This window comes from Kryptolebias marmoratus, linkage group LG24 (genome assembly GCF_001649575.2).
Source record: "Kryptolebias marmoratus isolate JLee-2015 linkage group LG24, ASM164957v2, whole genome shotgun sequence".
In the NCBI taxonomy this organism is placed as follows: Eukaryota; Metazoa; Chordata; class Actinopteri; order Cyprinodontiformes; family Rivulidae; genus Kryptolebias; species Kryptolebias marmoratus.
This window is the reverse complement of record NC_051453.1, coordinates 14805442-14819148: the sequence shown is the minus strand read 5'-3', so window position 1 is coordinate 14819148 and position 13707 is coordinate 14805442. Positions and strand designations below refer to the sequence as shown.

The 13707-nt window shown below is 40.1% G+C and overlaps 1 protein-coding gene and 1 long non-coding RNA gene across 4 annotated transcripts in view; both read left to right on the top strand.

Annotated features, from left to right (window-relative positions):
- The window catches only part of hcn2b (hyperpolarization activated cyclic nucleotide-gated potassium channel 2b), a 44311-nt gene extending 37036 nt beyond the window's left edge, over window positions 1-7275 (top strand). Inside the window, exons 8-9 of one of the 3 annotated variants that reach the window (XM_017406847.3) lie at window positions 843-1007; window positions 5717-7275. In XM_017406847.3, the coding sequence (XP_017262336.2) occupies window positions 843-1007; window positions 5717-6675 (1124 nt within the window). In that variant the 3' untranslated portion in view covers window positions 6676-7275. Of the gene's footprint in view, window positions 1-842; window positions 1008-1778; window positions 2330-5716 lie in introns of those variants that run through there. The other 2 variants (XM_025003989.2, XM_025003988.2) reach the window with 2 other exon arrangements.
- LOC108230536 lies at window positions 4037-4844 on the top strand. The gene is made up of 3 exons (XR_001808363.3): window positions 4037-4174; window positions 4249-4312; window positions 4518-4844. It is a non-coding gene; the product is annotated as an uncharacterized LOC108230536 (long non-coding RNA).
- Window positions 7276-13707: the final 6432 nt, after the last annotated feature.

The following is a 13707-nucleotide window of genomic DNA, read 5'->3' as shown; positions in this document are numbered from 1 at the left end:
TATATATATATATATATATATATATATATATATATATATATACATATATATAGACCTCTGATCAGAACCTAGGATTTGAAGCTGTAATGGAACCAGCTTTCCTGGTCCACTGATTCCAGTAAAAGTTTTAGGTTCAAAAGATACAACATGGCAGCTTCAGTAAACCGGGTCCTGCTGACTTTATTCCCAGCAAGAAAAGACAGTGACAGTGGCAGGGTATTATTTTAATAAATGGATCCTTTTTAATGGGGAGTAGGTTTGTGTTTACATGAAGCTGCTGAAACAGTGGAGTTATAAACGGATATAGGTATGGTCCTCTCCAGTTCAGATCCTGTATGTGCTCTCTTTAAGGAGAATTCCTGCAATTTGTGGTTTACTTTTATTACTGCTCAGAGTCAGGAGAGGTCGACCTTCCAGGCGAGGGAAAAGGAGGGCATGTGGTTGTCAAGACAACACTTGGCTCCAGCTCTCAAAAAAAGGAAGTTAACGGGGGAAAGAAAAGATACTAAAGAAAGGAAAAGGGAAGTTGTGAATATAATGAAGCTCAGCTGCACATTTCTAAATATAGTGTGCACTTCTCACAGCTGTCAATGATGGAGGAAAAACTCGTGTTTTTTGTCTGACTGGGTACAACGCCTGCATGCAAAACACATTTACTCAAGACCTTCGGTTTCCTAAAAAAAATATAGTGTTTGAGTTTTATTTTGTGGCAATGTGTCAGTAAGCGTTGTAATTTGTGGAGTGTCTGTTCTGTTCTCTGTCACTGCCCGACACCCCAAAATCTGCTAGTCTGACATTTTCTGAGTCTCAAGTCGCGTCTGCTTTCTCTGTCACCCCACCAGAGATCTGTCTGCTGACCCGTGGCAGACGGACAGCCAGTGTGCGAGCGGACACCTACTGTCGCCTGTACTCTCTCTCGGTGGACAATTTCAACGAAGTGCTGGAGGAGTATCCCATGATGAGAAGGGCCTTCGAGACAGTTGCCATCGACAGGCTGGACAGGATAGGTAAGGCTGCCAGAGGTCAGGAAGTTTAGTTTGGTTTGAGCAGTTTTCATATCTAATAAAGACAAAAAAAATACAGTGCAAAGATGGTGCTGTAACTATAAACAACAACTAAACTCTGAGTAGATGAGTTAAAAGTAGAAAATGATTCTAAACAACAAGAAAAAAAAATCAATGGATGATTTAATTGCAAATAAAACAGAAAGCCTGAATTATTATACAAAGTGAACAGAGAAATGATGATTACGACATAATCATAAAATGTAGCTAAAATTGAATCTAGTCAGTTTTCCTAAATTTACCTTTTTCCGATGTATTTTTGCATTTTTACCACTGCGACCCAGTGATAAAAAGCACAAGTATGCAGCCCTAATAAGCACATGAGTCATTCATATGATGAAATGGAGCAAAGGGGAAGAATACTCATTCATTAATGTGATGTCTTTGTCAAAACACTGCACTGCCTGACAGCTGCGTTGTTCCGTATGAATGAGTGAGTGTGAAAACATATTCATAGCTGTGAATCCTGTCTGTGTGTTATTGTGTTTTACATGCTTCCTGTAAATATGGGCCGTTATGGAGCAAAGTTATTGAACATATGCGACAGCTGAAACATGTCCCACTGATATGTTAAATGATTACTCAGCAGAAGCTGAACGTCCCTGGTTTGAACGCTGAGAAACACACACACACACACACACAGACTTCAACGCTTATTGTGTTTGACGGCTATTTTTATTCAGTGTGAACAACTTTTGCGCCCCACTTCTCCAGGGTCAGCTCTGCTGCTGATGTCACATGACTACGCTTGGCATGTGCACAAAAAGCTCCACATCCGCCACCTGTCAGGTGTTGCCATGGCACCTGGATTCCACACACGAGCAGCCTTCAGTCTGACAGCTCACTTATCTGGAGAAATACTGGCACGTGTGCTTCAAGACAGAACCGGCAGCCAAGCGTTCCCACTGGGCCCCACGAGCACTCGATGCACGTTAATAACCAATGATGCACGTCTTTGTTTGGCTTTGTCAGTAGTTAGTTTGTACAAAAACATCAGATTAAACGCTGAGAAGAATTAAAAAGTAGCCTTTCTTGAAGGAATGCACATCACCCTCTGCCTTGAATGTCAAGGTTTTATACAAAGATGTTGCATGATCTGTTATCTTTGAGAAAGAGTAGGGGATGACTCTCAGCTAGTCCCACGCCAAATTTTAGCTAGTTATCTATAAAAAAATAAGTTTTGTATTTACTAAGGTTAATTTGCTGCGGTGACCACTGTCAATGAAATTGACCCCCCAAAGGTTAAACAGTTATACAGTAGGTTGTACAAGTATCCCCCCCCCCCGGTTATCTTTCTGTTTTGTTGTCTTACAACATATACTGTCACATTCTGTAGCTGCAACTACTGAACAGTGATAGAAGAGGAGATGAAAGTGTTCATTTTTAACCAAATGATTCCAAAGTGTCTCATATCTCAGAGAAGCTCTGCAAAGACCTGTTTCCAATCAGATGCTCTGCCCTCATGTTCCCCTATGTGTCCAATCTGCAAGTTCTTGTCAGTTGTCATCACTTGTAATATCTGATTCCATCTCATCACTCCCCAGAACAGGCACTTGGCAGGCAGAGGCCTACACTCCTGCTACTCTAATTTAAAGCCGTTCACAGGAGGATGTAGGACAAGACAGACCTGTAATATATCCTGGGGGGAAACTTGCTTCTTGACAATGAACATTCACACCATTATAACCTGGTTTATCTAGGGTGCAGCGGAGTAAATATGGATTCCTCTCTCTCATCACTCCAGTTCTTGGTTAAATACCTCGGCACAAAGCTTGAACTGTGGAACCAGGTGTTTTCAGTTCATACTTTACAGACAGTATGCTTTTTGTATCTCTTCTCCTCACAATAATGAGTTTGGATAAGAGGAGAACAGCTCTTTCTGCCCTCTCCTTTTTGGGAATGATCTACCTTTCTATCCAGATATCCAGACTGCCTTCAGCAGTGAACATCCAAACTGACAACCAGCAATAATCATACAGAAGAATTTCATCCCTCTTTGTCCCCAAGGAAGATGTATTGGATAATCTGGAAGCTTTAAGACGACTCACAAGCAGCAGAAATGAAAACCTTGGTTCTAACCTTTACACCTGATATTATTTTTTAGCCAAACTCATAATATCAAAGAAAATACTTTCTTCTTATCATCTGAACCAGATTTAACCTTCCCTGAGGATGGTTTTGGTTTCTTTACTTAGGAGTATTTCCTGTCAACAGTTTGTCTGCCTCATTTCAACATTAGTTGTGTTTCCTTGGCCCTAAAAGCTGTTATTTCAAAGCTCAGAAAGAAAAGGACTGCACATTAATAAAAGAAATACAGCTCCATTTAACTGTTTTCATCACAAAGATGAGAACTTCCACAGGCATCCTTTAAAAGACTCATCCTAGTGGTTTAGAGTGGCACACCTGTGAAATCCCATTAATGTTGATCTCTCCAGCTGTAGCTTGACCCTGCCGGAACCCCAATCAAATGCACATCTGCTTTCAGAAAATGCCTGCTTCCTTAGGTGCAACTGTGCAAACATCTTTGCCAGTAACAAGTGAGATTCAGTCTATAGTCACCTGGAGTCTGGTACTTTCTAGAAATCTTTCATCTCAAATTTTTGAAAAGAACGCTGGGGCTTTGTTTTACTCTAAAGCGTTCTTAAAGATCCACTGATCTTTTTGTTTAAAAAATTGTTTATTACTGTAGTCATTTGCAACCTGAGATCAAAACACTTCTTGTGCTCAAAAGTGAGTTGTTAAAGTGAAATGGCTTCCAAGTGATATTAGACATGTCTAAATTAAGGTATCAGCTTGTGCAAAGTCATATCAGAGGGGCACAGACTGCAAAGATTTTTGGGGGATTTTTTGTTTTTTTAGTTCCTGTCTAGACTTTGATCCAATTTCTTTGGCATATTCTGCATGCTTTATGTGTATTTTACCTTCTTGCTTTTGTAATCCAGGGTGGAAAAAAACTGCCCTTAGTCCCGCCTTACTGCCCCATTGGTTAGAGTGACAGTCAGTCACAAAGGGCATGCAGCCAATTGACACACCTGAGGCAATTATTTAAGCTTGCTCCAGCTTTCCCTAGTCAGATGTGAGGGGGAGAGCTGGAGACAAAGGAGCTACAGGTTAGTGTTCTCAAACAATCAGTTTATCTCTGTTGTAATGCACTGTTTAACCTTATAATATAAAAATCATGTAGATCCAAGAAATCCAGTGAGTTTGGAGCCTTGGAGCTGCCATACTCTCATCTATTATTGGAATTGGTGAGTAGAGAGCACAATGTTTGTTGTTTAGTATGTGGGTGGCAGCAAATGTTAATTGTGATCATTAATTGTTGTAATCTAACTTTAAGATAATGAGATAAATGTTTTATTTGGTCTGACAGATTAGATATTGCATTTAGTTCTGTGTGAAATTGAAGTTAACTAGCCGGCTGGAAATTTATTGGTCCTGTTTATGTTAATACAGGCCAGGTGATCCCTTTTGTAGGGAATAAGATGGCGAGCTTCTGAAAACTGGCTGGAGCCAGGAGAACTTTAAGAATCACTCCCTACTGGTCTGGTCTGTATCATTTCCCCCCTCCATCTCATCATTCAGGCACATACTCTATTATTCACCTCTTCATCCGAAACAACTTGCGCTGGGACATTCTCAACTTAAATATCTGGATAACCCAACCATGGATTTCTGAATGTGTGTTGGTCAGACTTTGGACTGACCAGCGGGGAATTTAAGACCAGTTGGGCACAAACAAATGAAGGATTGCTGCAGTACTGTGTATATATTTGTTTTTGTATTTAATGTATGGCTGTTTTGTATCGTTTACTTTAATTTTGTCTAATACATGGTATTGAAAAAAACAGTTGTTTTGTGTCGTTCTATTGATTACTGACAACGGCTCCAGTAAACGAATTCTAGTCTTCTGATTTTCTTCCATCTAGTCCTTTTACACTTTAAATAGTGTCCATTACCCGCAGTTAGGAATAATGTTGCACTTATCAAATCTGTACGCAATGATCCAGCATTTTTCCCACTTGTGCCAAAAATGGCTGCTCCTGTCAACTCAAACACCATTTGCTACAGTGTGCATTTTGGCATTACACCAGCTTTTGATCTGCCCTGAAGTTAGAGCTTTTACATTCAGTTATGGTTTGAATGGCTAATGCTGGATCAAGAGAACTGCAGGAAACTTTGAGTCCACTATGCTGAATAAGCTAAAGCTAACTTAATTCTTTAAATTTTCCTATATCCCAGCTAAAGGCCAAGTAGCTGGTCAGTCGGCGTCTCACAGAGGCATAATGTTGGACAATGTGGTTCATGGACATTCATTAGTAGCCTCTTGTTTGCAGTTTGAGTCCTTCTAAATCACCATTAGATGTATCTGTTTTCCCTAACGTTTCATGAAAAGGAACAACGCTTGTTAAGATAGTGATGCACTTAATCAGATGTAACTTCATCAAAGTAATTGTTTATTTCTTTTTGGGGAGCTAAAGCACTCTTTATCGAAGCTAAAGTAAAAACAAGCATCTTCAGAAGGATGCCCTTTTACAAAAAACAAAGAACTTTAAATACTAAAAATAAAGTACAATAAAGCAAAGTAAAAGAAATACATTCATAGCTCAGAATAATTCTTAGCAACACTATTTTCTGCTTCCATATCATTGCAGGCAAGAAGAACTCAATCCTGATGCACAAAGTTCAGCATGACCTTAATTCTGGTGTTTTCAACAATCGTGAGAATGAGATGATTCAGGAAATAGTCAAATACGATCGGGAGATGGTTCAGCAGGTGGACGTACCACGACCGAGGGCCATGTCCATGTCGTCTGCTCTTCCTGGTGGGATCTTTACTCCTCCAGCTTCTTCCACTCAGCCTCGAGACTCAGCGATTGCCACTTTGCAGCAGGCCGTGGCCATGAACTTTTGTGCCCCCATGCAAGGGAACTCAGTGGGGACACTGCAGTCTCCGAGGATGGTGAGGAGATTCCAGGTGATTCAGAGTGTATCCAGCCCTGTCTCTGCCTCTCCCCTACAGTCCCAGCTCCTTGCTTCCAGTGCCTTTGCTCCAGTCTTGGCCAGCCCCCCTGTCCAGAGCCCACTGGCAGCTAGAGGACGATCATTCCAGTATGGATCCAGCGCCCTGGCTGGTCCCATCTCAGGCTCCCAGCTTTCTCTGGTTCAACAGCACATAGCCAGCCCTGCACACCGGCCCAGCACACACAAGAGCACCCATTCTTTGCAACTGGGCAGCCTGAGCCAAGATGTCAGGGCACTGTCAGCATCCCAGCCCTCACTGCCTCACGAGGGGGGGCAACCAGGTGTCCCCAGTCCACCTCAGTCCACGCGAGTTTCCTCCACCTCCATCGGACCTCCTCAGACCCCGTTGGGTCCCACAAGCATTCGGAGCGCTATTCCACACAGGGTGATTCTCCCTCACCAAATGTCAGCCGGCGCATTTCCTGTAGCTTCTCTGCCCGGTTCTGTGCATGGTTATACAACCGGTGCAGGACTGGCAGTAGGGGGCATGGGTCAGGGAGACATGGGACCACCTAAGAAGGACTCTACAGCGAGCCTTCCTGAGACAGAACACATCAAAGTACGATCCAGGCTATCGTCAAACTTGTGATCTTGAACAAACTGTGCTGGGCGAGTGACTCAGTGCAGAGATGTGTTTCTCTGCTCCTTTTTGCAGTTTGACTATCTGAATGTATAAACTTTGAGTGAGCAGGAAGCATCAGAGACGAGACTGGTTGAAACTTCCACAATGAGGTGATTTTACTCACAGACGTAGTTGCACAAGTACGTAGTGGCAAAGTAGCTCCTTTCACAACATAGTCAACAACATATGCTTCACTTTCCTCTCGTTCACCTCATTTAATGCAAACTTGGGGTCAGAGGGGACTAAAGGATATTCAGGGACCTGCTTCAGAAATCAGAGGTTGCCACTTTTTTTGGTGTTTAACTGTTTTATCTATATGATGTTCCAGCTGCTAAAGATGGTCTCCTTATAACAGAAATTAGGGTGTTTTTTTTTTTCTTCTCAGTTATCGCTTTAAATCAACCCAATAACTATATTGGTAAGCACAAATTGTTAAAAAGAGATGTTGATAATATGACCAGTTTGAAACAGCTCCCTCTTTTCATGACATGGTGTTTTAAGCCATATTTCCCACAAGCTGTAAGTGGGAAGAGATTCAAGAAAGTATATAAAAAATCAATCATCTTCTTTGTTTCTTCGTGGTCAATACAGAAATAAACATGTGAGCCTGCAGGTACTTTAGATCACAGGGTCTCTAACATACTGGAATTACAGCTAGATCTAGTTTGATTTTTACAAAAAAAATACACCATATCTGTTCAATTTTAAATTTAAATGGAGCATATCAGCTTAATGTAGCTTGATTGTTTTGTTGAAGAAGGAAACATCTTTGGTACAGACAGGCCTTTAGATAACTTTTTTTTTTTTCAACCAAACATGGTTCAGAACAATATGCAAAAGTTAGCAGCTAGAGGTTAGAGACAAGTTCAGAGCTCCCATGAGTGGCCAGAAAAAGGAACTGTAACCAGTGTTGCTCATGTCTGCTGGATATACAAAAACATCAAATGATAAGGACAACTAAATAAGTCTGTTCTAGACCTCTATTCTCACCTGATCAAGACATGACTGACGGAGCTTTAAGATTCACAAGTAAATTTCTTGTCTCTCAGCAGATTTAATCTTTAATGTTGTTATAAAAAAAAGATGGTGTGAGAATTAAAACCCACACTTCAACTTGCATCCACTGCCAGTTAATTACAATCAGTTTTATACAAGTTTAATTGTAAACGGCAACTCTTATCATCAAAATTCATTGTTTTTGAAGCACGACTTTCCCTTTCCATCAGCAGCAGTTTAGGGAAAGCATCTCTATGCCAAAGTCACTTCACACAAACAGTGAAACTCTAGACGACCTCAAACAACTTATAGCAGCCCAGTTTTTGTAAGCAGCCAAGGACAGCAGATACTTAGCAGGATGTACTGATTACTGCAGCGTGCCTCTGTCATTGATGCCTCAGTCAGAGTTCATTGGATGCCGCTGATTTGTGTCTAGAAGCATTTAGGAAGAGGGGGACCCTTTTCTCCTGGACCTGACATCCTATTCACCTCATCTCACTAAAGCCTGAATCATTACCGGGTAATGAGAGTGGAAATTGGAATCCCTCGGGCCTGTTTGGGTCCCTTATTATCATCCTTCAGCTGGATTTCATTATACAGTGCCAATAATGAGTTCTTCTCCTATAATCACTTTACATTTTTATTTTGTTTGGTTTGCTGTTACCCACCTTGAGAGTTCAAAATCAGACAAAGTTGACAGTTTAAAAGTATTTTTTCTACAGTGTTGTTGAGGTTGGTTGTGGTTTTTTTTTTTGGTTTAAGCTTGAATTATTTCCCCCTGGATCTCATTTTGGTTCTAAAGCAATTAATAGAAGCTTGTTATGAAACTAGTGTTTACTTCACATAATGTTCAGGGGGAATCGTCTTGCATTTAATGATAACGTTAGCTTTTGGGTTCTTTATAACACATTTGGGGGTGACTGTTCTTAAAGAAAACATGCAAACGAATAACAGTAGAAGGTTTAATGGTCGTTTTTTTAAATTCAAATAACTATCACATAACAGCATGTTGACGTTCTCCTTAATGATTAAAAATTAACATCCATAACAAAACCTAAGTTCAAGATCCTACAGTGTTTTTGTGCACAAATCTTTGAAATTTTCACAACACTGACTGAAACCAAATCCAAATAAAACACTAAATTCATTCAGTCATTTTCTATGAATGTGACGTTCATGACACAAAGCAATAACGGTTTGAAAACGGAGTGAATGCTAACTTTTATGCAGTTGATATTCTGTTGTATTCTTGATGTGTACATGAAGATGCAATATTTGGATTTTAGATGGATTTCTCCAAGCTTACTTAAATTTGTGTTGAATGTCTGTTTTTGGAAGCAGATAATCTGATTTAAACCACAATCCTCACTAAAAATAAACTGACTGACATGGTTATTCCAACGTGTAAACATAGCATATAAACAGGACTATTTATTTATCTAACCTAGTTCACAATAAATGTACACCTATTATAAAAGAACTCTACTTTGCAGTCTGTCAGAATGCATATTATCATTTGATATGAACTGATACTACTTGAACATTATAATTAAAGCTGAAGAAATCAGTGTGCGTTTCCTCCGCAGATGTTTGCAGGACCTCCCAGAGTTTGTATATATTCCTCTGCCAGACGATGTGAGGTCTGCATGGTTTCTCCTGTTTAGATTCCATTTGTTATTTAGCTGTTTTGTTCTTGCACACCCCGTTTGTTTCAAAACCAGGCACTTAAATAACACTGCTCTCAGATTTTCTTTTCATAACTCAAGCAAGTTTAAAGAAAAACAAAACATAACATAATAATAATAATTTTAAGGTATATAAATGTTAGCCAGCTGTTTAACTCGATCAGTGCAGCCCCAAGGCTTTGCACACATTTACATGCATGGCTGCAGCAACATTCAAGGAAATATCTGCAGCTGTGAGCTTTACAGTCTCTCTTTTTTTTTTAAACTTGAATTCAGAAAGCCTTTCTGCTTGTATTTACAGTTTATAAATCTATTCTTTGAAACTGCAGTTTTTATCCTGCTGTGTTTATCAGTGAGAGCGGCTGTTCAGACTGTTTGAAACTTGACAAGGGCTGTTTGAACTAAGTGAGATATGACAGCCTAAATTTCAAAATGTCCAGTTATGCTAAAGAGTTCTGACAATTTATATTACAGGTGAACACCTGAAAATTCATGATGCACCTTGAACACAATGATTAAATCTGAAATTTTATGGACTTGTATTCATGCCGTTGGTGCTTCTTTTGCTCCTTTTTGCTTCTCTCCTCAGATCCCAAAAAATACTGATTCCAAAAGCCAATCTTAAAACTAAACATCGTGTTGCTACGATACACTGAGCTTCTAGTCTCGGACAACCTTAGACTGTCGCACTCTGGGAAGACGTCAGCGGTGGATGTTTGTGTGTCAGGGGCCTGATTTTCTTTTCTTAAACCGTCTACATTTGCCGCATTTCCCTATCCCTTCAAAACCTGTACATACCCAGTGCCTATAGCAAATGTCTTAGTCTTTGCAAACATGTACAATATTTTCTGTGTGTGTGGCTTTAAAGACAAAGCAAGGTCCTCACAGATATCACTGTCAACTATATTCCACTGCAATACATGTACAAAAAGGAAAATCAATAAATTGTATTTGAATACAGTATGGTTCCTCTTTAGGTTTTTACTTTCTGGTTATGTTGACAAGAGTTTAGGACTAATGCGTACAAAAAATGTTTGTCCCTCCCTCTATTAGTTCACTCATACACCATTTATCCAGGTCATGTCCTTCTAGGTACTCAGAACTATCAATAATTCACAAGAAAGCTGCTCCACATTCCTGACAGTGACGTTTGCATCCTTTTACGCTTTCATACACCGCTCCGGTTACGCATTAGTCTGAACACTGAAGTATGTGTATGTATGTGAAAGTAGGTTTAGCCCAGATTAGACCAGAGGCACGTCACATAGTGATACACAGAAGAGCTTGTTTAAGAACCTGCATGTGAAACTGGTCGTAATCTGCCATGAAAATAAATGTAAAAATGTATTGTTGCAATCTTATGGGGGTCCCCACGGTGACATTTGTGGGAAGAATATTGTTGTGTGTCCAAAAAAAACCAATATGTCACAAGAGAGTAGGAGTGAGCGTGAGACAGTTAAAGGTCCACTGTGTCAAATGTGACGTCTAAAAATACAAAACTGTGATCTTGTAGATTACCCTTTTTGTAGACTGTTGTAATCTACAAGATTATTTTTTTTAAATCTTGTAGATTTAAGCAGATAAAACATAAAATGATAAAGGACAAATACAAAAACCAGACTCTGGTTTGTCCCTTTTGATCTACTAAAGTAACATGATAACAACTAGCAGATTCATTAAACCAGTGATTCCCAAACCTTTCAGCTTTAAAATCAAAAAATAAGTTGTATAGACTTGCAACCTCGAGCCTCATCATCCATTATATTCATCTTCATCCATTCATGACCACTGTTTTTATCTCTTTGCAACACTTAGGACTAAATACACCATTGGCAATCCTTTTTAAAGTTAATTTGATTTCTGTCAGTGTTCACAAGACCCCACCACTTGTTGTTTCATGACCCACAGTGGGGTCCTGACTCTACTCCAACTTGACAAACCACTGCTTTAAACAACTCCAGTCTCAAAAATGTCAGCACTTCATACGAATGCAGCTTTATACACCTTTACTATCACTTTCAGTTTCACATCTCATGGCTATTCCTTTTAAAAATATAACATTCCTGCAGGAAGTGCCCGCAGGCTGCATCAAAAGTGCTACAGCTAGCTGCAGCTGTTGCGATTTACTTTTGAAAATAAACAGTTTCATGGAAACGACCTTGTAATCCAAAAGTGATGACAGGGTAAAGGTTTCTAAAATGATGTTTGTAGGAATCACTATGAAGTTCTTAAGACTGAAGTGGTTTGAAGACAGCAGACTAGACAATGGCTCATCAGTCTGGACAGAATTATCCAAACTGAGGTCATTCAATAAGCGGCCTACAATAGGAAATATATTAATTGTTAGTAATGTTTCTACAGAACTTCAAAAGGTTTGAACTGTCATTTTTAATAGGATTAAAGAAAGGCTTCCATTTCTTAGAAAATATTCACCTGAATTAGCTTTGATTTGTTTAGTTATTTCAGTTTATAATGTGAAAACAGTAACTGTTGATTGTTGGTTTAAGAGTCTGAAACATGACTGTCAGGTGCTCGGTGGTTGATGGTTAATCAAGTCACTAGCTGTCAGTCAGGATAAAAGGTCAGGGCAACACACACCAACATCCCCGATGTGCACGCACACACACACACACACACCTGCCAGCCCTGTATCACCTGTATCTATCTCCCAAACACCCACTGCGCTGCCTCCTCCTTGCTCCCTCCCGGGCTGTCTGTACACTCTTTCTCCCCCCGCTTGGTGCTGCTGAGTGCCGGGCTCTAATGGCACCACGGGGCAGGAGATAGGCAGGGAGAGCCCAGGAGCCTGGCAGGAAAATCAAAGTCCCCCTCGGTGAGCGTAAGTGGTGCGGCTATCGTGGAGCGGCTTCCAGCTCTGGTATGTCTGGCAGATAGAGAGCAACACTTCCTGATGGTCCTGCAGCTGGGCTAAAAAGACCCACGCACACCGTCTGCTGCGATGTTACCTCTGCACATCCCTCACACACTCGAACATCATCACATCAGATCAGTAGTTACTGTTTTTGAATATTAAATACAAGTTTGTACCGTCTCGATTCTATTTCTGGTTGGAGATTATCTCAGGCGCTGAGAGTGTGGGACGGGGAAACAACCCAACAAAGTCCCTCACTTTATCTCAGCGCTGACACAGACGGTCACACTTCTGACCGCTTTAGAGCTTTGGAGCCTCCACTTGACTCACATCCGGCATCCTGCCAGCAGGAAGTCGAGCACAGGGGCTCCAAACAGAAACACACAAGCCTGGTAACTGTCTACGCTCAAATCAAAGACGCTCTTGGAGGCAGACAAGAGAAAAGCACGAGCCACTTAACTGACTGCTGCTGCCTTTAAAGTAGCATCTATGCAAGTCATATTAAAGTAGCTAAATTAAACTGGAGAGAAGGTGCTAAAAGAACTGAAGCAAAACACTTTTTGGTTCCCACATGAGCAAAATACAACCCTAGGAGCACAAGCTGTCCTTGGACCCTTGGACCAACTAATACCAACCTACATTGTTTCAAATAAATCAATAAAAACATGATTTCCTAATTAAAATCTTGAGTGAACTGAAAGTAAAAGGAGATCCAAACGTTTACCCATGAGCTGATTTTTTAAATATATTTCAGTATCCGGAAACAAGCAGCAGGACGAAAGGAAGTAAAAAGTCTTAAAAGTGTCTTCAAACAGCAGATTATTGTTTCCCAGTTCAGTGAGTGGCTCAGCCTATTGCCCGCCGATGTTTTAGTCCCTTTACTGTCTTCCATAGAAGCACTGGTCTAATTAGTTGCAATTAGCAAAAACAATGGCTGCAGCATTACGTATTGTTACACGCAGGCCTGTCTGAATGTCAGATCAGCAATAAATAAACAAGTCTAACTCATCTTAACTTTCCTGAAAGCTTTGCAGACAGCTGTCTCCTGCACTGAAGAAGCTACTCAGAGGCAGCTGAAAGCACAGGTAAAGTCAGGAGATTTTTTTGTTGTTTAAAAAAAAAAAGAAGCCTTTTTTCCCCCCCCTGTCAAAACCTTGCCTCAGTTGTTTCTGGGAGAAGTAAAACCATGTTTCTGATTACTTTCTCCCCCTGAATCTTGGAATCTACCTTCTTTTACGCATCTTGTTTCAAAGCCTATTTTACTATATACAGGTGCTGGTCATAAAATTAGAATATTATGAAAAAGTAGATTGATTTCAGTAATTCCATTTAAAAAGTGAAACTTGTATATTATATTCATACATTACATACAAACTCATATATTTCAAATGTTTATTTCGTTTAATTTTGATGATTACAAATGACAACAAATGAAAATCTCAAATT